This window comes from Chaetura pelagica, unplaced genomic scaffold (genome assembly GCF_000747805.2).
Source record: "Chaetura pelagica isolate M959 unplaced genomic scaffold, ChaPel_1.0 scaffold2, whole genome shotgun sequence".
Taxonomy (NCBI): Eukaryota; Metazoa; Chordata; class Aves; order Apodiformes; family Apodidae; genus Chaetura; species Chaetura pelagica.
Genome location: NW_009952796.1, coordinates 2,624,664 through 2,650,079, shown reverse-complemented (window position 1 = coordinate 2,650,079; position 25,416 = coordinate 2,624,664). Strand labels below are relative to the sequence as shown.

At 34.4% G+C, this 25,416-nt stretch overlaps 1 protein-coding gene across 2 annotated transcripts in view; it reads left to right on the top strand.

The window, feature by feature from the left end:
• GPATCH2 (G patch domain containing 2) overlaps nucleotides 1-25,416 on the top strand; it is a 109,433-nt gene that overhangs the window by 55,334 nt on the left and 28,683 nt on the right. For both annotated transcript variants that reach the window (XM_009994743.1, XM_009994742.1), the window contains exons 5-7: nucleotides 18,272-18,336; nucleotides 20,996-21,035; nucleotides 25,183-25,253. In XM_009994743.1, the coding sequence (XP_009993045.1) occupies nucleotides 18,272-18,336; nucleotides 20,996-21,035; nucleotides 25,183-25,253 (176 nt within the window). The remainder of the gene's footprint in view (nucleotides 1-18,271; nucleotides 18,337-20,995; nucleotides 21,036-25,182; nucleotides 25,254-25,416) is intronic.

Sequence of the window (25,416 nt, the reverse complement as noted above, 5' to 3'; positions counted from 1 at the left end):
AAATAAAATGGGAAGAATTTGGAGACCTCACTGAATATAACTAAATTGAAAGAACCAAGAAAAAAAAAATTGAAGTGCTTTTGTTTTGCTTCCCTGTAAGAACTGATGTAGCAAATGGTATGCAGGTGATACTAAGAATTCTGTGACATTAATTGGGAACTGTGAAGTGATATAAATATTAATACTTGAATTTATTAATTTTCTGTAATAATCACCTTAAAAATATTGTTAGAAAATCTTTCTCCATTTGCCTGTGTTTCTTAAAGTCTGTGTCCAAACAGATTGAAGCACTGAGCAATAATCAGTTACATTTGAAGAAGGATAGTTCTTTTCATTCTCTAAATTTTTTTCTTCTTGGTGTCTGTTTTTTATACCTACTAAGTCCTAATTGTATGATTCAGACAACAAAGCATGTGGATGGTTTTAACAGCATTATGTCTCCAAAGACTTTACTTTTCTGTTGACTGACTTGTTTTTTACTAAAAGGGTAGCAAGTCTCAAAAGATTTAAACACCTACAAGCTCCACTTGAGTAAACATTTTGCTGGCTTCTGGTTGCTAAAGAAGAATATATATATTTATTTTGTTTTAAATCATTTGTTCTGTTTCCCAGTGCCATACTCAGTGCATGTGTAAGTCAGCGTCAGGCCAAAAAAGTCATACACAGAAATGCACAGAATTTGCACATGTAGAGAAATGACTGAAGCCAGGTATTCCTTTCAGAGCTTAGGCATTTGAGGCAGGATTGCTGATTGATTCAGAGCCTCCTCATGAGAAGGAGCACCTAAAGCTGCATAGGCGTCCTGGGAAACAGAGCCAGTGATGGCGGCAGAAGCATCATCTGACCTTTGCATAACTCCTTGCTGAACAGGGTAGGTGCAAGCTCTAGATTCAGTGCCTATCTCTGCCACCAAAACTCATTAACCCACATCTTGCATCTGTCCCAACAGTCTCTGATGACCAGCTTATAGTGCTGCATGCAGGCACTGTTCTATCCTGATGATGTATCCCTGAGCAAAATGGAAAGTAGCGCTTTTGAGCATGAGGCAAAGCAAGAATGCATACTGTACTCAAACTCTTAGATTTCCCCTCTACTGGGAGTTACTTCTGGGGTTTCTCAAATTACTGTCTCTTATAATGTGTGAATCTACACATAGCACTGCTTATTCATACTTTACCCAATTCTTAAATATTGCAGCTTTGCACAGTAATTCAAGAGTTAGAAAGTGACTGTGTAGCTGCAGAAGTCGATGACAGTCATGGAGGTGTGACACTGTGACAAGAAGAAACTCGGTAGTTCTTTTCCAAATATAGTTTGAGCACACTTCAAACCTAGTTTGACGTAGAAGAGTCATCTGGATTAATAACTTTAAAGGAGTTCCAAGCTTTCTTATAGCTAGTACTCTTGAGAACGAAACCAAAGAAGGTTCAGGGTTATCTGCCTAGGTTTTCTTTTAAAAAAAACCAATCAGCCAAGCAACAGAAAAAAAAAACATGAACAGAAGAAGTTCCACTAATATTCTATAATTACTTTGGTAAGAGAAACCTGAACTGTAGTTCTGTTTATTAATTAGTTTGTGGTGAAGTTTTCTTGTTATATGATGTAAGCGAGGTACTGCAGTGATGAACTCTGAAAACCTGTGTGTAAAGTGTCCATATTCTCAAAATCAGCCCCATACTCATTGTTACACTGATGTGTTTATCACTTGTACTTTAGTGTTTTTCTCTCTTCTACAACTGCAGATCCCTGCTTTTTTTACACAGCAAGAGAACCATATGAATTCATAGTTTTGTTCATAGGTATCTATTGTTTAACAGGAATTATGTTAGAACAGTTTCTTACAGGAGTCTGTTTAGTCTGTTTTCACTGGTACAAGATACATTTTTTAATTCAGTACCTTAGACACTCAAATTTTTTACTTGCAACAGTTCTTTCCTTTTTTTTTTCAGCTGTTTTCTTCTTGATCTTCATACCATAAAAAATTTGCTCAGGGTTTTGATAACCATCATGCCAGTCCGAGGATCTTAAAACTGATTTACTCCTACTTTGTTTGTTTTGTTTTAGTAGTGCTTATGCTTAAAAAAACATAATTCTAACCAAAGAATAGGTGGAAGAAGTCATGATAGTACCTCATTTGGTCCATTTTGTACAGATGCATTGCAGCTTAACTTATTTTTTCTTTAATACGGTAGAGAAAAAGCACCTTTTATGAAGTGATCATCTCTACACCAGGAACTATCTAGAAAATCTAGACAAGTGTCATTATAAAGCTTAGACTCTTAACTCAGGTATCATTACTGATACTTTTAATTACATGGCTACTCTCATTTCTCTTTACATTTGCAGACAGTTTATTCTGAAGGAAAACCATTTCATCATTTACATTTGCGATCTGGTTGGTTGGATGTAATCCACAAGATAAATTGTGAAAGACTCTAGAATCTCTTAAAACGGTCTTTCATCATGTCAAGCAAAGGTTTTTGAAAGCCTATGTAATTACACATAATAATTGCATAGTTGTGTATCTTAATTATATTTCTTATTTAGCAAGTTATATATTTTGCACTAATTAAACTAACAAACTGTTTAATTACTAAATTATAGTTGCATATTGGGTGGAGGCTTTAATCTGCCAGCTGAACACAAATATGTAGCTAACATTCTACAAACAGATTTTTTAAAAGAGGTATATTTAATATTAAAATAATGGCATGCTATTATGGTGGGTTTGGTTTGAACAGAAATAACAAAATTCATGTTGATATAGCTGAAGACAGGATAGGGACATAATAACAGATGGAAGAGTAGAATTTAGTATACAGTATCTGGCTTTAGTTATAATAGCAAAGCACATATAAAACCTGGTTTTATAACAAGACCTTATCCGTAGCTAGTCTTTATTCCCACCTCACACAGTCCGTCACCTTACAGCTCTAATATTTCAGTAACCTGTCTGGGCTATCATTATTTTTATTATTTTATATATATATTTTATATATATGGCACTCCCTTGTTTAATCACTGGAGAATGCTGTCAGCCTTTGTCATATCAGTCAATAGTATGTGTCAGCTTTGACTTAACTTTATTTCTAAATCATGTTATTTGGCTGTCTTGCTAAGAATCAGCCTTTCTTTTTCTGTCTTTCTTCACAGTTTTAATATTTTGCTTGGCCTCCCATCTTTCTTTATTTTCAGTTACAGTTTCTTGTCCAGCCTTGACAAAATAATTCTTGCCTTTTTATATCCATTTAGAGTGTGGTTACAAAGATTGTTTTCTTAGCTGAATGTCTCTGCAGTATCATCCTTTCACTGCCTTCTCTTTGCCAATTTTTTCCAAACTTCAGATGCTTTTCTTTTGTGGTTTAGAGTCACACCTTGTTTTGAGGGGATTTATATGTGGAACTTCCTCCTTTTCTTGTGCCATTTAGCTCTGTGTTCAAGGTACTGAGATTACAATTTCATCTTGATGTCTTTGGTTTCTTCAAATACTCCTAATAAGAATGCATTCACACTGTTACCCTAATACCAAAAAACAGCTCCTCCAATGTGATGATGTGATCTTCAGTCACAGTTACTAGCTTGTATTGTCATTTACATTCTATTTCAAAACTAGAGAGTCAGTTCTTGGGTGTTTTTCTCTTGAGCTGAAGGATTTCCATCCTTGGCGCTCCCTGTGCATTTTGCTCCAGTGGTCCATGGTTATTCTAGGAAAGCTGTTGTCTTTAACTCTTACGTTCTTGCAATCTTGAGTTTATTATTCTAATAAGCATAGATGAAAATTTATGTGGGGTTTTTTTTTTAGTAACTCTGTCTTTGAAGCCCATTATGTCATGTTTTCCCTCTGTCTTCTTCACACTGAGCCAGTAGTGCATGAGTTGAGATACGAGAGACCAAAATACTACCACCAATGCTCAATGAGTTTGTTCACAGAAGGTGTCCTCCTCATGAGATTATCAGTTGTTTCATAGCAAGCGGGTTCCTCTGCTTTTCTATAAGAAATAACAGTGAAAAGCTGGGGAAAGCCCCCTTCATGACAGTTTTACAAATGTCAGTCCATCTCCTTGAACAAAGTTTTAATAAACTACTATTTTCTGAAGAGGTGAGATGAAAATTTAACAAAATAATTCAGGATCACCAAAAACCAGCAGCGTCTTTCAAAACAACAGTGTGAAAGCTGTGAAAACTGATTTTTCTATACTTGCCATAATAGCAACTTTGACATAGCCTGCATGCTAGCTCCTGTGTCTTGCTGATGGTGGTTTTTTCCAATTTTGCACTCTTAGCTTATTGCTGTTCAATATCTTTATCAAGACTCCTGTAGAGTGCCACTAGGAATAAGTCTATTGGAAGAAGGTTCCTTAGATATAATTATTGCTGAAGATGATCAGCTGTGATTTTAATCCATTATATATATGGTGGTGTATTGATTTTTGACTAATGATTACTTTTAATAGACCTGTCATGCAGTATCAAGTCAGATTCTTTAGAGAATCTTTAGGCTTAGATGTACTTCACAACCCCTATATGATGCAGTAAGTGTATTCACCTTAAAACAGTTGTGTTATCTCACTTTATGAGATTTAAGACATTCTTCCAAGCATGCCAAGAGGATCACTGTCACCTACTCCATTTATTACAGAAGAGATGATGTCTTGCATCAAAACCAAGCAATAAGCTTTACTTCTCACAAACACCACTTAATGTCAGTAATGCTTCTGTGTGATGGTGGTTTTACTTAGCTTGTATAGTTAACACCTAAGTGAATTTGGAGTGAGATGTTTTGTTTTTGCCAAAGGAATGTGTATGTGTTTTAGTGAGAATTGGAGACTTTTGAATAGGGAAAGTAATCAAAATTTGTTACTTCTCAGCTTCACTTAATAGATGCAGATAACTGATCTGCCCTGATAGCAGGATCCTCAGAGGCTATTTTCATGAATGAACTCTTGGGCCTTCCTCTGCAGTCATTGCTGACAGTTGCTTCATCTTAGTTTTCCTCAGAAAGTATTCTTTCTGCAGTTTTAAACTGCAGTCTGTCTTCACTCAACTACATTACTGTATGTTTTTGGAAGGTGTTCTCTGACACATTGTCTGTTCTTGAATATCTTATTTTGTGAATATTGGAAAAGGAAGCTTTTAGTGATTGGGTAGTTACTGATTATTATCAAGAAAACATAGTGATTGTTAAAGAAAAAAACAAACAGCTTTTAACCTTTTGATCTTAAGAATTTCCTCGTATCATGGCTGACTTTTTAGTCTACTTCTAAGACAAAGGAGTGCCTTTTGTTCAATAATCATGTTTTTGTTTTTAAGTGATACACGTTACTTCTAAATACATGCTTTCAGAAAAAGGAATTTTCCTTTTTAAAAAAGACACCAAGACATATGTACGTGCTTTGTGCACAAAGATTTTAATTTCTTCCTTTGTTGATGGCTACCTGAAGTAACATAGTAGTATAAGAAACAATAACATTCTCAATATTTGAGATGTTTGTTAAATCCACAAGTTTTTATCAAGGCCATATTATGTAGAGTATACAAATCCAAAATAGAGTATTAGGAAAACATTGGGAGGCTCTTCAGAAACATTGTACTTTAATTTAAAATGTATAATCTATACATACTGTATAAACTATATAAAGAATCAAGCAATCATGTCTTTCAGTGTTATCTATTGCCATCATTCCCCATGCATTGAGGCTCTCACTATAGCTATTACTATAAAACGTTCCCTAAGTACATAAAGGCTCTAATCGTTAAGATTTTTATTACCAGCCACACATACAGAGCTGCAAATTGCCTTGTTTCAGATTTATTATGTATTACTCTAGAAATTCTATAAAGATCAAAAGAACTGATTACAATGTTGACCTTTGCATTAACTCATCTGAATTTAAATTCAAGTGTTTGATTTGGGAAAATAAGTCCATTTATCATAGGTCTGCTACTGAGGGGATTGTGCAGCCCTGATTGGGAGTGCTGAGACCAAATTTATTTATTGAGCGTGGGCTTGAAAATTGTTTGTAGGACAAGAGGAACAAAAGTTTGACCTGCCATTGTGTTGCACCCAGGGAACAATGTGGCACCTGCCGTTTTCGAATATCTAACAGTCTGTTTGTGCTGAAAAGCCAAAAGATATTTATAGTTTAAATATATGTAACTACTTCGAAAATAGACGCCATTGAGGCTTTTCTCACCATGAGATAGATAGTTGTTAAACACAAATGTTACAGTCTAGCAATATAGAGAAGACATGAGGTATTCTGGATTTTAACATTTCCTTTTTTCAAATCTATTTAAAGTTTACTGTCCTGGAAGCATAAATATTTGAGTGTACATTTTAGAACTGGCTCTTCAGCTAGTACAAGGATGGTAGCTTTATCAGTGAATTAATTGTAGCTCATTTAATGTGCATACTTTTACCAGCTGAAAAGCTTGTCCCTTTAGAAAAGTAAATAAAAGTAAAAGAAATTTGAACTAACAGAACTGGAAGTAATGTATCCATACAGTCTTTCTAATAGCATTCACTTTCTTGTGAGGTGCTAAAGGTGGAAGTTTTGTCAAGTAAGTGCAACTTACACTTTAAAATGTCAGAATTGGAAATTTCTTGGGCTTATGCTGTCAACATGTAAGATGCAACTGACTACTTAAAAACATTTCCACTCTGATTTGAAATAAATGTTATCTTTTGTATGAATATGAGGTAATTAAATTAAGATAAAATGCAAGTCCTTATCTGTTCATTGTGTAGTAATTGCAGGTCTACAAATAGTGCACCACAATGCATAAAGCTGTATGTAAAACAAGACATTTCATATTAACATGCATGCATTCTTACTCTTAGCTTGGTAAACACAGAAGAGCTGCAGTGATGATATACCCAGTACGTTTCTAAATGCTTTATTTTATTTTAGTTGCCTGATAAAGAAAGTATCTATTACACTGAATAATTTAATCAGAAAATCCTTTGCTTGAAACTTTGGTATTTTCAGAATGTGTTGATGTCATGACTATATTCCCAACTTACTCAATTAAAATAAAATAAAAGTTTGATCTGGGAGTTTACTGTTCAATGGAGACGTGTTTATTTACGTCTCTGAGTCATATGGCTGAGAAATTGAATGCTCTTAGTGGGAATGCTGCTTTTTTATACATATATATATTAGGAGAAATCCAGATTTTAAGATGTGTATATCATACATTAAGTAAAAATTACATTGCTGTTCACTGTTTCTAGGGCTTTCTGTTTTCAATCATGTTGAAGATTGCCCCTCCTACTGTTCTGCTACCTTGTGGCACATGTAAAGCTTCGTGCCTTGAGCTCTATCTGTTCACTTCTGCGAGCTGAATGTGATCGATAATTCAGTAAAAGATGAGGACAGTTTTAATGTATGCAAAAGGTGGTTGGTACATCCTGTCCTAATCACCCTAAGGTTTTATGGGTTCTGGAGTCAGCGAATGTTTAAAACAGCTGTTTCATCTCTGGAGTTTATTCCCTTTTTAGGCATCTAATGAGAACCTAAGGGGTCTGTTAAGATGAACGGCTGCAGCTTTGGGGAAAATAGTGGGGGTTTTGTTTAGTTTTGCTAGGTCTTTCTAGCCTACCACACATTTTGTTATCTGCAGCATTGTCTGCAGATTTATGTTTTTGCTATGTAAAGAAATGTATTCCAAACTAGGAAGAAAGATTATATGAGGGGTAAGATTTTTCAGCTACGAAGTTGTTTGTCATTTACTTATCAAGGACTCCTGAGGAACCATGAAAACTTAAACTTTTAGGAACTGCTTTTACAGAACTCATGGTGGTGAACTAACACCAACCCTAAGTCTTAATTTCTTTACTGAGCTCCCATATTTATATTATTTTACTTAGTTTCATCCATAATAATTTTGAAACCCTGCTATAGATCCCTCACAGCATTGTACGTGGTTTAAAAAATAAGTATCTTTCAATAGAAACCAAAAGCCTTATGTGCAGATGCAAAAATAGAGCATTACTTCTCTGTAGATAATAATCCTAAAGCATATTGGGAAGAAAATTTTATTCATACAGAAAAGATATTGTATCTGTTCTTTTGGCATGAAGGCATTGATTGGTTGACTCTAACATCAGGTGGAAGGAGAACTGACACTGAATGTTTGGATTTTCCAAGTAAGCTCCTTTATTTAAGCCATAGTAATTTTCAATCATAATGTACTTTGGAAAACTCTCTTAATACAGATATACCTACAGTGTCAAAATAGTCCTCTTATCTTTTTTCTCCCTTACCCAAGTCTTGTAAATTTCGAAATGTGAAGCCTTGTGTTGTCAGTAATTAAACATACCCCAATTGCCTAGGGATGATCTGGAAGCATGTCATATCTCTGTTTTCAGGTAAAAGGGATTTTTCCCCTGCTATTGTCTGTTCCTGTATTTGCTATTTGACTTCTAAAACTAAACCTTGGAGATAGTGTTCTCTGAAATATTTTTAAATGTCAGAAGTTGCACAAACATTTAGATTTAAAAAAATACATTCTACTTTATTCTTGAATCAATCCAGAGCTCTGTGTAGTGCTGTTTACTTATGTTGCCTTTCACTAGAAATGCTTTTGCGCATGGCAAACCAAAATCTTATCTAAAGATGAATGTAAAGGGCATGGAAAAGTCTACAATAGGAAAGAGGAATGGGTTGTTTATCAGGGTGAAATGGTGCTAGGATGGTTGATCATAAAAAAATTATAAGAAATAGCATCAGAAACTTTAAGCTAAGGTTCAAATGCAAATATACTCTTGTTAATTTTAGCCACAAAATCTGTCTTAAGCAGGTTGATAAAAAAACTTCTGGAGCTGATGGGCTTTCACTGTAAATGAATTAAAAGAAAGGAAACAAAAATCAGCCCATACAGATAACTTCTTCGTGTACCAAGTTACGCAAAAATGAAATTTTCAAGGTTCAGGACACTTCATATTGTTTGAACCATGTAACTGGTACCATTTACCCCCCACACCTCAAAGAACATGCATTCCCTCAATAAGTATCTTCCTTTAATCCAGTATTGGACAAATTACCTCTGATTTAATAGTAAGCTGAATTTTACCTTTTGAATATGAACTGCTTCTGTAACTTTCCTGAATTTTCTGTAAGTTTTCCTTGTTCAATTGATTTCTTTCCTCAGCGTTCAGTTGTATCCAGGAAGTACTTGGAAATGTTCCCAAATATTTCATGGCATTTATGGTATTTCTTCAGTGAACATCTATCTCTTGCCAACAATATTAGTCCTAATTAATGTATCACTATCTATTTATTTTAGGAATAGTAAAAAAAAACTCAAAATGTACATTGTTTTATTGTGCTTAAATATCTGTGGGTCATAATGCCAAATTCAAACATCTATTTCCATACATTTTTTTCTTCTTGGCCATCTGCACAATTCAGTGCTATAGGGGGTGTGACAGCACTTTCTGCTAATATACACAATTTCTTAAATTCTGCCATTAAATGCAAAATCCTTAAAAAATCAGCCAAAGTTACAGGTGTGCCTTTTTATCTTTTGATTTTCCATTACTTGAGCTGTTTATTTGCTGCAATTCTTCTTCAACTCAGTTTCCAGTTAGCTTTGTGGAATGCAACATTTATCCTGCTGGGGTCCCGTTAATAACTAAATAATTGAGCTTTCTCTTGACCAGAAACTTCTTATTTTCTAGGAGAAATCTGAGCAACAGATCTTAACAACATTTGGGAGAGGCTACCACGCTTTCTAGTGTTAAACCTGCCTGCAAACCAAACCAGACTTAATAACATGCTGAGTGCCCTCTAATTCAGCCCCCGTTCTGATACTGTGTAAAATCTTGAGGTATTTGGTAGGAAATAGAATAGCCAACATTACTTCTTCATTACTTCATTACTTCTGTAGATAAATTAAAGTTACTGATCCTGAAATTTGCATTTAGTTAGCAAGCATCACAGATACGCATTGGCAGCAAATGAAAAGCAAACTTGAAAATTCACTTTGTAAATTGCAGGATTGTACCACAGTCAACTGGAATGGCAACTAGTGTGTTCAGTAAGTAAGTATAACTTGAATGCCATGAAAAAAGTAGGACAAAATGTAGCAGTGATATTTCATCTTGCTAGACGAGTGGATAGCAGATACAAGTGTTCTGTTACTAGAGCACAGTCTTCATCTTCCTTAATTAATTAGCATTTTGGGATAGCTATCATTGTAATTTATTATAAGTTTAAGTTACTGTAAGGAACTATAGGCTTTCTCTTAAGACCATACTGTGATGTTTTCCATTACATAGGGCTCATATCATACAAAGAGAACCTTGGAGTGCTCTTACTGATAAGGTGGAATTTTAGAATAAGATGACATAGTTTAGCCTTCAAATCAAAGTTAATGGTGACTTCGCACAATCCATTTGTGAGCTTTTGGTAGGATACACCTTTGATAGCTACATTGTGTTAGAAATTAAGTATTGCAATGCTACCTTATCTCAGTGTTTGTATCCCAGTGTGAGACTACGATTAAGCCTAACAAGCTTGACAGCCTCTTTTAAAATGTATGAGTGGAATTCCCACTTTTGATTATTTTTCACCTATTCGAATTTACTTGTTTCCATTTCTTCTATAATAGAAGTCATTAATTATTTACTTTTGCTACTTTGAAGGCAAGGTGATGGAAAGCTTGAGAATGTCTTCCTAAGAAAAATAATACTTATTGTAATATATTTTAAACCATATTTTATTTCTATATGATTTTGCTTAGGGAGAAAAATAAAAAGGTATCTTAAGCCTTGAATGTAACTTGACCTTAAAAATGCTCAATAAAAAGTTGGCATTTGCATCTTGATGCAATGGTTATAGTTATACATTAGAAATTCAGATGCCAGAGAAAGTAGCAAACACAGAAGGATTTATAAAATCTACCAGTCATGAAAGCTTGCAGGGTAAAACATATGTACAGGCAAGCTCAAAATAATTGTCATCCACATACAACACTGTCAACAGTGAAACTGGCCAAGTCTGTACCTGAAACTCTCCTAAAACCTTTTTCCTGCTGTTTTACAGTGGTGTGAGCCTTTCTGGTGGGAAATCCCATTGAAATGAAGAAAAATTGTTTGGTGGGCACTGATTATTTAACTGTTACTTGCCCTAAAGGGCAAAATGTCATGCATTTATTTTAGCAGTCCAATGTCTAAATTTCATTGGGTCTGTTATTGATTGAACTGTATAAAATTTGAAAGGTATTTTATTTGAAATCTTACCAGTGTAATCTTGGAAACAAAAATTTTCTAATACCTGAATTATTTTCTTTGTGTGGGAAATTCCTAGGTATGCTGCTATCAGCATTTTCTTATGCCCAGTATTCCCACCTGTTTATTCTCCTGAATGAAGCTTAGGATGCTATCTGATTTTTGTTTTGTCAGGGCTTTCATATATCTCACTGGGTGCCCCTTATAAAAAGAAAAGGAAATGAGGTTTTCATGCAAATGAGACTTGACTGGTTCAAGACTTTAAAATCATGCCAAACTGTAGGTTCTCAATAGGAAGCCACTTTGCAGCTGAGAGTTATCCTTGTACATCAGTTCTGCTTGCCTGTGTTGGGGTTTGCTAATCCTAAATGCTTTCCCAGCCACTGGAAATGTGGTAGTGCGGAAAAGATAGGACAGAAAGAAGGGAATCTTACTGTACTTCTGTTTGCTACAAGACTATTTTCAATGTGTTAAGAACATGGGCTTCATTGCAATGAAGGCAACGGGTCATTCTGTTCAATTGCAGTGGCTGGCCATTTGTTTTTCATTCAATTACAACTTCTTTAACTAAAATCCCTTTCTCTTTTGAAAATAGAAAGGTATTACTTGCAATCTGCTTTCAACTCATAGTATTTTTCATCTGTGTTCTGGTAGTAGTCAAAATTTAACATTAATGTGTCTTAGGATGTTAAAATGAGTTTCAATGTTTAAGTAAAACAAAAAGAGTTAAAAACAAATTATTTGGCTAGAAGCTCCTTTTACATGGTATATGTTTCAAGCTAATAATCAGGGCTTACTGTGGGTCAGCATGTCATATCCCAGTGGTGTCTATTGAGATGGAGGGTTATCTTACATGTCAGCTAGATAACCCTGTGAACAATTTTGAGCAGTGGAGATAATAAGCCTGAATTCTGAAATGAGGTAGAACTCTGAAATGGGGCAGGATTCGGAACAGGAGCTAGAAATACCACAGCATACAGTGTTGAGTGAGCACCATGTGGTTCCTTATGAAGGCAGTCAGCTTTTGGCATCAGTAGGCACTTAGGTTGGACAGTAATCCCTCTTGATAGGGTGCAACTAAATTGTGGGAGAAAGGCAAATCGGGCACATATTCCTATAGAAAAGTAAAAATACTACTTTCTTGCTATTGGTGCAATTTTTATCTTAGTTTTTTGTTTATATTATTTAAGCATAGGTGCTGCATGATAATCTAAGTATTTTTGGTCATGTTCTGGACAGCTTTTATTCTGTTCAAGTTGTGCTGGTCACAATTAGTGTTTTAAAGAAAAATAATTATTGTTTGTTCTTCCTTTTTTTAATAAAAATACAGTATTTTATGTGTTGGAAGAAATTGTAGATCATCTTTGTGGCAATAGATGCATTCTCATGCTTTAGTTTTTCTTTGTATTATTCTGTATGTTACCATTTTTAATTTTATAAATTAGGAAAAGGCCAAATTTGTTTCACATTTATGAAAAGAATACTTACGTAGTCTCTGGTTTCATAGCTTCTCAGATGATGCAACAGGTTTTTTGTAAACATGCATCTAAATCAAACCACTGCTATCATAATTGGAAGTAATTCAGTCTTCATAAAAAGTATGTAATTTACATTAAAAATTATTAACTACTTGAAATTAATGTTTGTTTCCACCTTGACAGCTAGCACGATATATCCTACTGACTGCCATTATCAGCTATTGAAAAATCAACTTTTGCATATATATATTCACAGTGTATATTTTGACAAGTCTTAGGAGCACCAGTGTTAAAGGTATTTTTCTCCCCATGGTCTGTTGTATAACTTGTCTTGTTTGCCTTTTATTTTTAGCCACAGCGTAAGGGAATTATTTGGCACTGATGAGCATATTATTTTTATTAGCAAAAGCTTAGTGACTTTTGTAGCCTTTGGTCAGCCAGTAGAGGCCACTCATAGCTTGCTGCTGAAGCTGGGCAGTGATTTGAAAACAGGGGTTTTGTTGTGTGCATATTTTTTTTTAATCCACTCTGAGTAGGCTTATGCTGCCATGAACTGTCATAGTAAGACTTGTACCTGCAGAGAGTTCTGAGTAATTCTGCCTATATATGTAAATGTATTTAATATTGACATTTCTCTCTTTCCTATAATAAGTCCCGTGGCAGTAGGAATAAAAATCACTTTCAATAGTATACTTCAAACAGTCTTAAAGCAAACGCTTTGATGACATCCTTTGTTGTTGGTACAATCTTTACTGTCATTATATTACATTACTTCAATGAAGTATGAAAAACTATTAGATTACTTTGGGCAGAGGAAGAAAGGTCATATTTGTATGTGTTTCTTGTTTTTCCCGAATGAGGAACTGAGCTGCACAAAACAACTTATCAAAGGTCAAAAAAACAAGACTGCAGCAGGGCAAGGAATTGAACCTGCATCTCTCAGGTCAAGGCTAGTATCCTAATCGCTGTTCTGCTCTGTCCTCCTGTGTCTACATCACTGTGTGGGTTACTTTACTTATAGATCATAATTGTACAAGTAAAAGCATTATTTCAGCATTTTAGATCATCCTTAACTAAGAAGAATACAGTGCCAGCACTACTGAGGTCAAAATCCTGTTGACTTAGTGAAGATAAAAGTTCACCCTATAATAAGTTTTGTATCTTAAACAGACAGCTAAAATATTATAAGGAGTTTTTTATACACAGCATTTTTCTGCAGTATTTATTTAGCAGTTCTTTGTGCAAATAAAAATTATGTTTCAGTTAAATAAAATATGTTTAATGCTAGCTATTTACAGAGCAATGAAGTATTAAAATTTTGATTATTTTTTTTTGCCCTATCTAATACAATTCAGGCAGCTGCCCTGAGCATTTTTCCCTTCCCTAGTATAAAAATTTGAAATAGTGATGCTGTGTGTTAATGCAGTCCTGAGGATCTTAAATTTATTTTCAACGGGGAGTTGGTTTTATTTTCTGCAAGTATTACCATTTAAAACAAGCAAAGAAAAAAACTTAAACCTAGGTCAGTCTCTTTTCCAAAGTCTTTTTCATCGTAAGTTTACAATTATTTAATTTAATTTCCAGGTTTATCTTAAAAACAGTAGAGAAAAACTGTGTAATAGCAAAGATTTACAAAGACATTCCCTGTTTTGTTTTATACATGAGATACACAATTTCCATCTTTCTCTTAAAGAGCTATATTCAATAGTGGACTTTTCTTTTAATCTTATGCCATAGTTTTTCATTTGCATCTGTTAATCATTCAACAACTGTAGATGAACAAAGAGGCATTTTGATCACTTGTGTGAAAAGAAATGTAGAGAAAACTCTTTAACACCGTGTAAAATCACTAGAGAGACTGGGGAGCTGGGACATATTCTTTAAGAAACTTACTGGTTCTCATTTTATCTGGAGTGTGAAGCTCTTTTTTTTTTTTTTTATAAGAGAAAACAGTAAAAGATGTGCAGGGATATCTGTTTGCTGTAGGATTAAAGCCCACTTTTTTAACCTATTTTTCTTGAGTTTTTTTTTCTTCCTTGTCACTTGCATATATTTTGCAAGCAGAATGTGATTCATTGATTATGAAGCATTTATTTACTGAGGACGTGGTCAAACAGTGGAACAGACTTCCTAGAGAGGTGGTCAATGCCCAAAGCCTGCTTTTTACCTCATCCTCTAGGACTTAATTTCTAGTCATTTGCTACATCTAGGAATTTTTTTAAAATGTGCTGTTATTAATTAGAGGAGATAGTTAGCACTACTTCACTTTCTCTATTAGTTATAGTTACCTAAGATCCAGTAAGAGTGTGATTGTGTTCAGTTTTGGAGTAATGCAACTTCTAGAAAGAGACTGTTGAATATACTGCTAAAAAGCTTGAAAGAGATTCTTGGGTATTTCCTAGGCAATTTAATATTTCACAGGAAGGATCTTTTGAAGCCAGTATTCTGTTCATGTTGTATATTAAAGCATGCCATGGCATTTTTCCCCAAAAGTTTATCCATCAAAAGATTTGAAAAAAATCCTGCTATGTGTATATTAGGAAAAAAATCTGCTGCATTTTTTTGCTGTAAAGTGTGTGACAAAAGTAACCTACAGCACTTGTGGATGTTACAAAAATGTGCCTTTTCAAAATGCACTTTGCTTCCCTGTGGCTCAGGTGTCTGTAACAAAAAACTCAATGATACTGTGCACTCACAGCTAATTTAGCACACGATTGTTAAAAACTAACACTCTTCTATATAAGGAGGATGTTTAATAGTATGTAAGAATTTACTATTATCAAGAAGTGTTGAATGAACTCAAACTTTAAAACAGGCCTTATCTGTCACTCTGCTAAACACTACCATCACAGCAATTCTGATTCCGTGATATACATGTGCAGTCATACACACTAGGCATACACACTAGGATACATGCTGTTTGTTCTGAGTTACCCAGTGGAAAACTAGTACTTACTTTACCCCTTGATGTCTTCTTGTGCACCTAATTTTCATTACCTAAAATAATTCTATATAATGCATGAATATAGAATCAACACAGTTGAGAGGGTATTTGTTTTGATTTCAGTATCTATCTTTGCAATCTGCTCCCAGTTTCTGGAGCAGCTGAATCTCTATTCTGTGCAAATTTGGTAGCTATTTGGAGTAGATTTTTCTAATAGAGAGGTAGCAAATGAAAATGGGCAGTAGGTTTTGTTATGGCTTTTTACACCCTAAATGAATTTTGCAAATAGGAATTCATTTGCATTAACATATTGTGACTGACCAGAATCACATTCATTTTTATGCAATTATATATACATATGCATCATGCATTTAGTTTTATAAATATTCTGTGGCTGCTTGGTAACTGAAGTTATCTGGGGTGTGCAAGAGAAACCTGGGTAGTGTAGTTTGTCATCAGTTGTAACTATTGCAAGCAAGTTCATATTCTCCTATAAATTAGTAGAAAAACATGCTTCTGAGATTTATATAGTATTTTGAAACAGGCAATTTATCAAGTGATTTTTCTTGAAATTTCCATGCTTAAAAATTTCAGATTATGTATTTCGAGTAAGCTGGAAATTTAAACTTGTTTCCATAAATATGGCTGCAGGTAAACAACCAATTTTAGTCCAGAAAATAGCTTTTGCTTCTGTCAACATGTTGTTTATTTTCTCCCTGAGATAAAAAGTTTGGTTTTCTGATATTTGTACCAAGATAAAGTCTGTAAACAAGATTAATATAGTGTGGAAAAGGTTGTCAGCAGCCCTGGCAAAGGAAATAAGTTGCCTGTACACAGAACATACTGTAAACTGAATAAAAGTGTCAGGTCCACCATGAGATAATGTGATCATGAACCTCTAACAAAGCATGACATAGGCACAGTCGGCTTTTCTTATAGCCACAGTGTAGAAAATGGATTACTGTATTCCAGGGATACCCGCTGGACTAGCATGAAAACCTCATTTTGACATGAATGCAGGATGTAACTCTCAAGAGCTGAGCTACATGCTTACCTATAGTGTTAAAAGTAACAGTTCAGTTATTAATCTTACCATTTGGAAATTGTATATTAAAATAGTTGCTCACATTTCAAGGTCTGAATTTGTGAACTGACATTTCTTGCTGTTGTTATTAGGCAAACTATGATATTACAAATGTAACAATTGATCAGTGTTATTATTACCATGTGGCTAGATAAGGCCTCAGTAAGGCTACTAAAACAGTAAATTCCAAATGTGGGTAAAGTAGTATGTGCTCTTTGCCCATCTATCTGCCGTGATTTCTTGTACTAGGGATTTGTATGTTTCTTTGTATCCCTTACTAGGTTTTTATGTATTTTTCTGCCTTAAGGTATTGACGATTCTTTTCAATCATCATCAGCCACAAAAGTGACAACAATGTAGGGTTTCTCAGCTCCAAGTGATACTTTTCTTCAGGTCAAAAAAAGAGATTTTGGTCAAATACTCTTAACTGCATAGAGCTTTCAGATTATTCAGGAGGTGTTTTCCAGGCTTGGAGCTCCAACTGCCTTGGCTTTTCTGCATCATGACACCAGATGAATAGAGATATTTTCTTAAAAAGTTCAGCACATTGTTCTGTTAATGAAGAGTAGGCTGCTTTTGTCTGTGAATCTCCTGCTTTAGTATTTTTGACAAGTCTGAGCCCTATAAATCTAGTACCATTGAGTTTTTGTCATTTCTTTTCAAAACTGGCAGAATACCTGATTTCATTGCTACCTGTGGTCATCTATTGACTACGGAACTATCTGCAAGGCAATGAAAATTTGTTCCTGCATTCTTTCCAACAGGAATTATTTTCCTTCTCTGTTTTTTCATTAGCATTATTGGGTGGTCTCTCATTCTTCTGCTTTTACTTATCTACATGTATAGACAAACAAACAGATTTCAAATATAAAAATAGAGCTGTTTGAATACATTCTTCAGCAATACCAGTATTTCATAATATGCAAAAGTCTGTGTGTGCTATAATGCATTCTTAAGATAATTCTTAAATTGAGCATATTGTGTATTTTTTTGTTTCAAGTATATGTAAAGCATTAGACAAGGTCTACAGTACAGTATGGTAAAAATTATTTTATCTTTGCTCTCTATCCCACATCAACTTGAATTTCAAAAGCTTTTTGTTGGGATACAAAGATCGGGAGTTCTTTAAAGAATTAATTTAATGCTGTATTATCTGTAAATGAGGATAGTATGTTGATTATGATTTTCAAAACAGCTAGCTTTCTTTTCTTGGAGATAAAGTGCTTCATGGATGTCTCAAAACTAACTTAGACCCCTTACATCTACAAATGTGTGTTGTCTGACATTTGCCGGACATGTTGTCTGACATCCAATCAAAAATCTATATAAGGGATTTTGGTAAATCTTGTCGAGAACTTATGCACTCATTTTGCTTAAAAATTGCAGATACTGCTAAATGCATTTACTACATCTAGTGTGCTGTCCCTATTTGGTATTTGTGGCAGGTTTTCTTAATAGTTAGTCACTGCATGTATGGACAACAATGTTGCCCCATTATTAAAAGACTACTTTTTCCTATTCTTTTTCATTAGATAACTCCAGGACCAGGTGGCAGCAGGAAAACAGTTCATTTGTCCCAGGATTCTCTTCATCATGAGTGAGTATCAGTGATGGGAGTTATAACTGCATATTATTGTTTGTGTTACAGTAGTACCTCTGTCCCAAAGACACATAATACAGAACTAAATACTGAACTAAACAAGTGATGAGAGCCTCAGCTCAGTTATATAATGATCTTTATTTGGTAATAGTATTTAAAATCTTTTGTAATTAATTTTATTTTTTGTAGTGAAACATTAAGTTCACAGCTTTGTAAATGTGTTTTAATTAACTTGCTGAGTACCTAAAATGCAACATTTTTTAAGGCTAGATACCAAATATGGGTACTTTTAAAAGACCTGCTTTGTTTTTCTCCATAAGGAAATTAATAAATTCCAAGCATGAATATATGAAAATCAACAAGCATCAGTTCTTAAACATGATATATCATGTGAGAAATATAACCCGAATTCTGCTAGAAGACATTGAATTAATTGCTTGGAGACATCTAAATATGTCCTTCAGTTTGTTTACTTTCTCCAGTGTGCTATTACTGTAAACTCTTATTCTGTTCAGCTGAAAACACAATTTCTTGGTTATTTGTTTTGAATAGTTACAATAAGAAGATTAAATTTTCTTGTGCTTTCCAAGTCAGAAATCTAAATCATAGACATGTGTGATTAGGAAGTAATATATTTGGGGAAACATTTAGACATGCTAACTGCTACTAGATGCATCATCCACAGTTAAAAACACAGCTTGCCAAAGTTTCAAATACTACAAACATCAGATCCTCAGTACCAACTGCATTATGCTACTTATCCACTTCTTTTGTACCCCATAATTTGCTAATGTTTGTATTAACTAAAAAGATTTCCTAAGTTCTGTCTGCCCTAAAGTAATTCAAGTGGTATTTTATGGGGTTTACTTTTGCTTATTTTATTGAAACAAACAAGCAAACAATACTGTAATTAAGTAAAAGGACAAAAGAATAAAAATCAGTATGATGTGAATATCACTTTCTAGTTATATGAAGTCTTATTCTTTATTAAGGGGTTTTGATGTCTAAATCTTCTATTTTTTCAATAGAATTATGTTTTAATAATTATTTTATTTTATAATCCACTGAATTTCCACAAACCAGCAGAGTTTATTTGGAGAAGGATACCCTAGTTTGCTGCTTCTCCTTGAGTGTTTGCTGAGAGACAAGACATTTTAAAGAGGAATTTGAATCTAACCCATTATATTTCTTATCTTTGTCAGCTTTTGGATGTTAGCGACCTTATTCGTTGGGTCTCTTGCAAATGTGGTGGTTTTTCTTCTCATCCATTGCCAATATCAAAGTTACATGTGCATCATATCTCCCTGTTTTCATCACATTGAACTGTTCATTGCAGTTGATAAGTGTTTCATGTCCAAAATGCATAAATGCATACTGAATTTTATCTCAAGGTATACTTCTAACTGTATTGCTGTCATTCTTTTTTAATTTTCAACTTCTTTTCCTTAATTACCTTCAAAGTAGAAAACGAGTCAGCAGTTTTGGTGACAGCCAGTCTTGTATACAAGAATGAGAGGTTTGACTGCTCATCAGCAAACTCACAAAAAATGAGTGCCAAAAAACTTTCATATTTGTGACTTTAAAAAAAAAATAAAAATATTTAGACCAAACAATACAATGAAATCTGCTATTTCTCAGTATATTAAATTAAAGTAAAAATTTTATTGTCATTATGTACCTCCTGTGAGGAAAAAAATGAGAGTAAACTGTATTGAATTTAACTACTTCAGAAAAAGTGTGACTAGGTTAAGCCTATAAGCTTTGGTTACAATTCTAAAGGAACTTGCAAGCATGAGAGCAGATAATGGGATGGTCATTTGTGCAATATTGTGATGCATAGAATTATTTTTTCCTTTGCCCAAAGTCTATTGCTTGCTTACATGGATAATATTTAGGTACTATATATGTTACTTCAGATGCCCCTTGTTTAAATTGTTTTTTCCTTCTTTTCATTTTCCAAGTGTCAACATTTGCCTTGTATTTGTATAATGCTTACTACAGCTACATGTGTTAATCCAGTTCTTTGTGATCACGGTGTGTATGTGAACTAGTATTAATATGCTTCTACTGCTGCTGAGGGAAAACTCACTTTGTGAGGTCTTGTCCCTGCACGTCAACATCTTAGTCCAAATTTTCACCTCTATGAAATAAGGCCACTGATTGTCAAAATTGTGCAACTGTATAGAGATATGAAGCCACTGAATGTACAGACATTGAATTTCACTGTAGATTCAAATTCAGACCTTAGTTTGTGAAAGAATGCGTCAGCAACTACCAGGTAGTTCACAGTACTTAAAAATCTTTTCAGCTATTATCATTAATAAATAACACTTCAGTACTAACTATTAAATTATTTCTAGCACATGCATTATAGGATATTAAAAAGCTATCATTTATATATTCTAGCTTGTTTGACAAAACAGAATTACCTATAAAACCAGTACGTACTAGGAAGTGAAATTTGTGGTGTGTTCTTTCAAAACTGTTACAGAGTTGGAGAGTTCAATAAAAATATCCCATTAAAATAAAGCATAGCCAAAGGCTGTATTTTCCTGGCAGACAATAAAATACCCAAAAGCACGCACAGACTGGTCATATGACAGCATGTGCTTTGTTAGTTATATTGTTAAATCTGTCTTTTCTTTTTCTCCCACAGCCACTGGTTTAGCCCTGGAGCTAGGAAGGAACATAGCCAGGTAAGAACTGCTTTGATCGAGAAAAGTTTACTTGATATGTACAAAGGAATTTAACTACCTCTACTCCAGAGGTAGTGGACTAATATTTTAAGAAATTATAAACAAAGCAGGTATGATTTCGTATTTTCTTGTAAGGAAACATGTTAACAGCGGTGCATTTCAGAAAGTCCCTTAATTAAAAATCTTTAGTCACTTAATATCAGTTAAGTATCTTTGAGTTTTAACAAGTTAAATGAAGTCTGTTTATTTTTTTCTTAATGATTCTCTTAATCATAGTATCTCCCAATGTTGTTTCTCAAAATGTTGAAAGCAGAACATTTGACTCACAAAATCAAGAAACACAGAACAGTGACAAGAGTGGGCAGGCTTCTGCAGGAAGACCTTCAATTCCATTTTTCTTCATTTCATTTGTTTAAATGACCAGTGCAGTATAAAAAAAAAAAAAAAAAAAAAAAAAAGGAACTGTTAAATCTCCATCATCGTGCAGATACTGGTGAAAATATCTCTCTAGTTTGTCTGCTGATCCCCTACAATGTAGTCCTTAGAAGGTCCAAGCCTAGAGATGGGGTTGAGGAAATACGAAGATGTGTTTGTTTGATTTGCAACATGGCATTTATTTCATTATCATAGAATGATAGAACGGTTAAGGTTAGAAGGGACCTTAAAGATCATTGAGTTCCAACCTCCCTGCTATAAGCAGGGTCACCTCACACTAGACCAGGCTGCACAAAGCCTCATCCACCCTAGCCTTAAATACCTCCAGGGAGGGAGCTTCCACATACTTTTCCAGCACCTTGCTACCTTTCTAACGTCTAACCTAACTCTACCCTTTTCCAGTTTAAAGCCATTACCCCTTGTCCATCACTACCCTCTCTGGTGAAAAGTCCCTCCCCAGCTTTTCTGTAGCCCCTTTGGGTACTGGAAGGCCACTACTAGCTCTTCCTGAAGCCTTCTCTTCTCCAGGCTGAATAGCCCCAACTGTCAGCCTGTCTTCATAGCAGTTGTTTGGCTTGTGTTCTGACATGGAGGTGTTCCCTTTTTTAATGGATGGCAGTAATATCTAAACTGAAAAACCTGTCCAAGGACTATAAAATGTGAAAATAAGCCTAGTTGCATTTCATAAATGTATAAATTACTTCAACTATTCAGTAAAAATACCTGAACACATCATGACTGAAGTTCCATAGTACATTTTTTTAAGTCAGTAAAAGTTGATACAACATCGTTGATTTCATTAGATCTGTGCCAGTTCACTACCACATTTACAAATTTAAATAGATTTGAAACTTCCAAAGGAAATAAGACCCATAGAATCTTTAGAGGGTTCATTTTAGGATGACCCATCATGAACCACTTGTAGTAGCTCCAGTAAGCCATTGTTTCAATCAGTGTATACTCTTTCCTGTCTCCTTCCCTTTCTTTTGAACTCCAGAGCAGGCTTAATCTCTCAAAGTTATGTTACTTGTTGTCCTGGTTTGAGCCAGGATTAAGCCAATTTTCCTTTTACTGATTTATTTTTTCCTTCAGTAAGCTTTTAACTAGCACCAGAGCATTCCAGCTAAGACTGATAAGAGTGGAATGTTTTCTAACTGCTGCGTCTTCAAGGTTGCACCTTTACTCTGCCAGATCAGACACTATGGGGAGATCTATGACCCCACTGTCAGAGGCTGAATTAGACAGACAGCAAAATTGGCCAGAGATATTCCGTATGTCTACGTAAGCTCAGAGGAAGGTCAGAGATCACAGGAGACAATTTCCTTCCTGCTTCTTCTTCTTCCCTTTTTTTCCTTCCATGGCCAGAATCCAGGGAGGACTCCGTCCATCCCTCACCATCGGCCCCCAGGCTCGAGCTCTCCTGACCCTCATAACTCTCCACTTTTCTCCAGCAGCTCCAGGATTTTTCAGGACTGTTCGCAGCTAAGGAGAGTGCTGTGGGAGTTGCTGGGGGTGGGGAGACAGGAGAGGCTTTTACACATATCTGAACATATTTGTATATAATTGTATATATTTTCTTATATCATTACTGTTTAGTTAAAGCTGTGTAGTTTAGTTTTCAATCCAGCCAAGTCTCTCTCTTCTTCTCTCTCTCCTTCCGTACCTGGGTGGGAGGGGGAAGGGATCGAGAGCATTGTTGTCGAACCTGAGTCAAACAGTGACACTTGTCCTAAACTGTCAGAGTGGATAAAATATAGTACAGTTTTAGCTGTAAATTGTGAACTTCTAACATGTTGCACTAAGCTGACTGACACTTAGCGCCTAAATAGGTGGCTTTATATGATTCACATTTAACTCTAATTATTTTGAAACATATTTCCTAGTAGAAAAAAAACACACAAAAGAGACCTTTTTAAATATGAGCATGCTTCAGCTTAACTAACCATGATACAAATTATCTTGGGCAAATCTATATCTTATTTTTGAAATTTTGATGCTATAAGTAGTCAAATTTGCTAGGTTAGAATGCAGTTGAGTAATATTTTTTAAATTGTATTTTTAATATCTGTTATCTCACATAACAAGGTAGTTAACTGAAGATGTACTGTTTACTTATGTAAAAGGTTCTAAGATTTTAAAAGTATGGAAATTTCTATGCTGCCATGGAATGTTAACCTACATCATACATACTGGCAATATCCATTCAGCGTAGAGTATGAGAAACATCTGCTTAGCTGGTATATAATGACAAATTCCTTTTTCTCAGATAATAGTAGATTTGAATTAATTTTAAATTGTATGTGTTCATTGCATATTTCCCTAGAGCTTATCTGAATTTAAGTATATTTGTAACTTAGAGATTACTAATGAGTTGTGAAGTAAAGCTGATGTCATCAAATAATGTACATCCTATTGGCCCATAATGGATTAATTTTTTTTTAGACAAGTGAAAGACGTAAGAATGGTGGTGCAATGTCATGACAATTTTGATCGCCTATGAAATTCTCACTAAATTTTTTAAGATCCATAGTGTGTAACTGTTTTTTTTCCCTGGGTTTACTATTTTTAATTAATTTGTGGGGTTTAAGTTGTTATGTTAGAATATAATTAACTAGCTACATCTAAATTCTGGCAAGTGATCTGTATTTGTACATGCTACAAGTACAATTCACTTATCAGCCAGAGAATACTGATAACAGTAAGACCATTCTCCTTAGCTTGATCATGAAATAAATACACATTGTATGAATGTCAAACTGGTAAAAAATGTGGCTACATTTAAATATTAATCATAAGTGCTTGATTCATTGATGTTAAGAAAATGAAAAAAAATATTTTGCAAAAATATATCAGGTGCATTACCTGTGTGTATTCTTCAGATTGCCTTTTAAAACCAGACTGCATTATTTTACTGCATCTGAGAACTAGATAGTTGGAATAACAAGGAGCGTTGATAATAATAATATATTATTAGTTACAAGAAACATTTATATTTTTTATACTGTCTAGCTTTAATTCCTTTAGTGTAACTTTTTGACAGTCATTTTTTTACTGTTACTGCCACTTTACTCATCCTTTCTAATATCATAATGCTGGAGATAAACTTCCAAGTATTGGAGGTAGTCTGAATGAAGAGTCTTTCTTGATATGTCTAAAAATAAATAGGGTAAATCGGAGCTTGTTCCAGAAGCTGAGTCACCATTTCAGTTAAATTAATCCCTCATTATTCCTACTGCCCCACTATTATGGGAAGCTTTAATACTGTGACTTTGTTGATTCTGCAATTTTAAAATTGCAAAAGCTCCTAGGGCTTAGAAAAGTTTATGACTGTTTAATAACTGTTGAGATACAAGTGCCAACCTGAATAGTTTTTCGCAGTTTGAGTGTTCTACAACACTTTTCATTGTACAATTTCAAAAATATAAATTGAAATTTGGAAAAACTTAAAATGTTACAGATAATTTAATTGTGCAAATGTTGATCAGATGACTTTTTGAACATGCTTGGAGAATGAAATTTTAAAGTTATTTAAGAATTTAGAATTGGTTGATATATCCTGAAATATTAGCTATTATTGTAAAATTCTGTTATATGCCCATCTCTTTTAGAGTCTTGGGTGAAAACAATTGAAAGATTACTCCAGGATAATATTTCTAAAAAGCTACTAGAGGCACTGCTGGTGAGCCTGTTCTGAACATATTTTTTTTAATAGCTTCAACTCTTGCGAGACAACCGATCGGAGAGAGGACATAAGAAGAACAGCTCTGTAAAAACAGCTAGCAGGTAAGCTATTGCTGCAGCTGTCATTTGTTGATGTCTTAACTCTCAAATTTCTATATGAGAAATTACAACATTCTTTTGGGGTATTATCAGAGATCTTCTGTATTTTTGTGATTTACTTTCAATAATTTCTTCTATATAGCATATTCTTTCCCTAAAATATGAG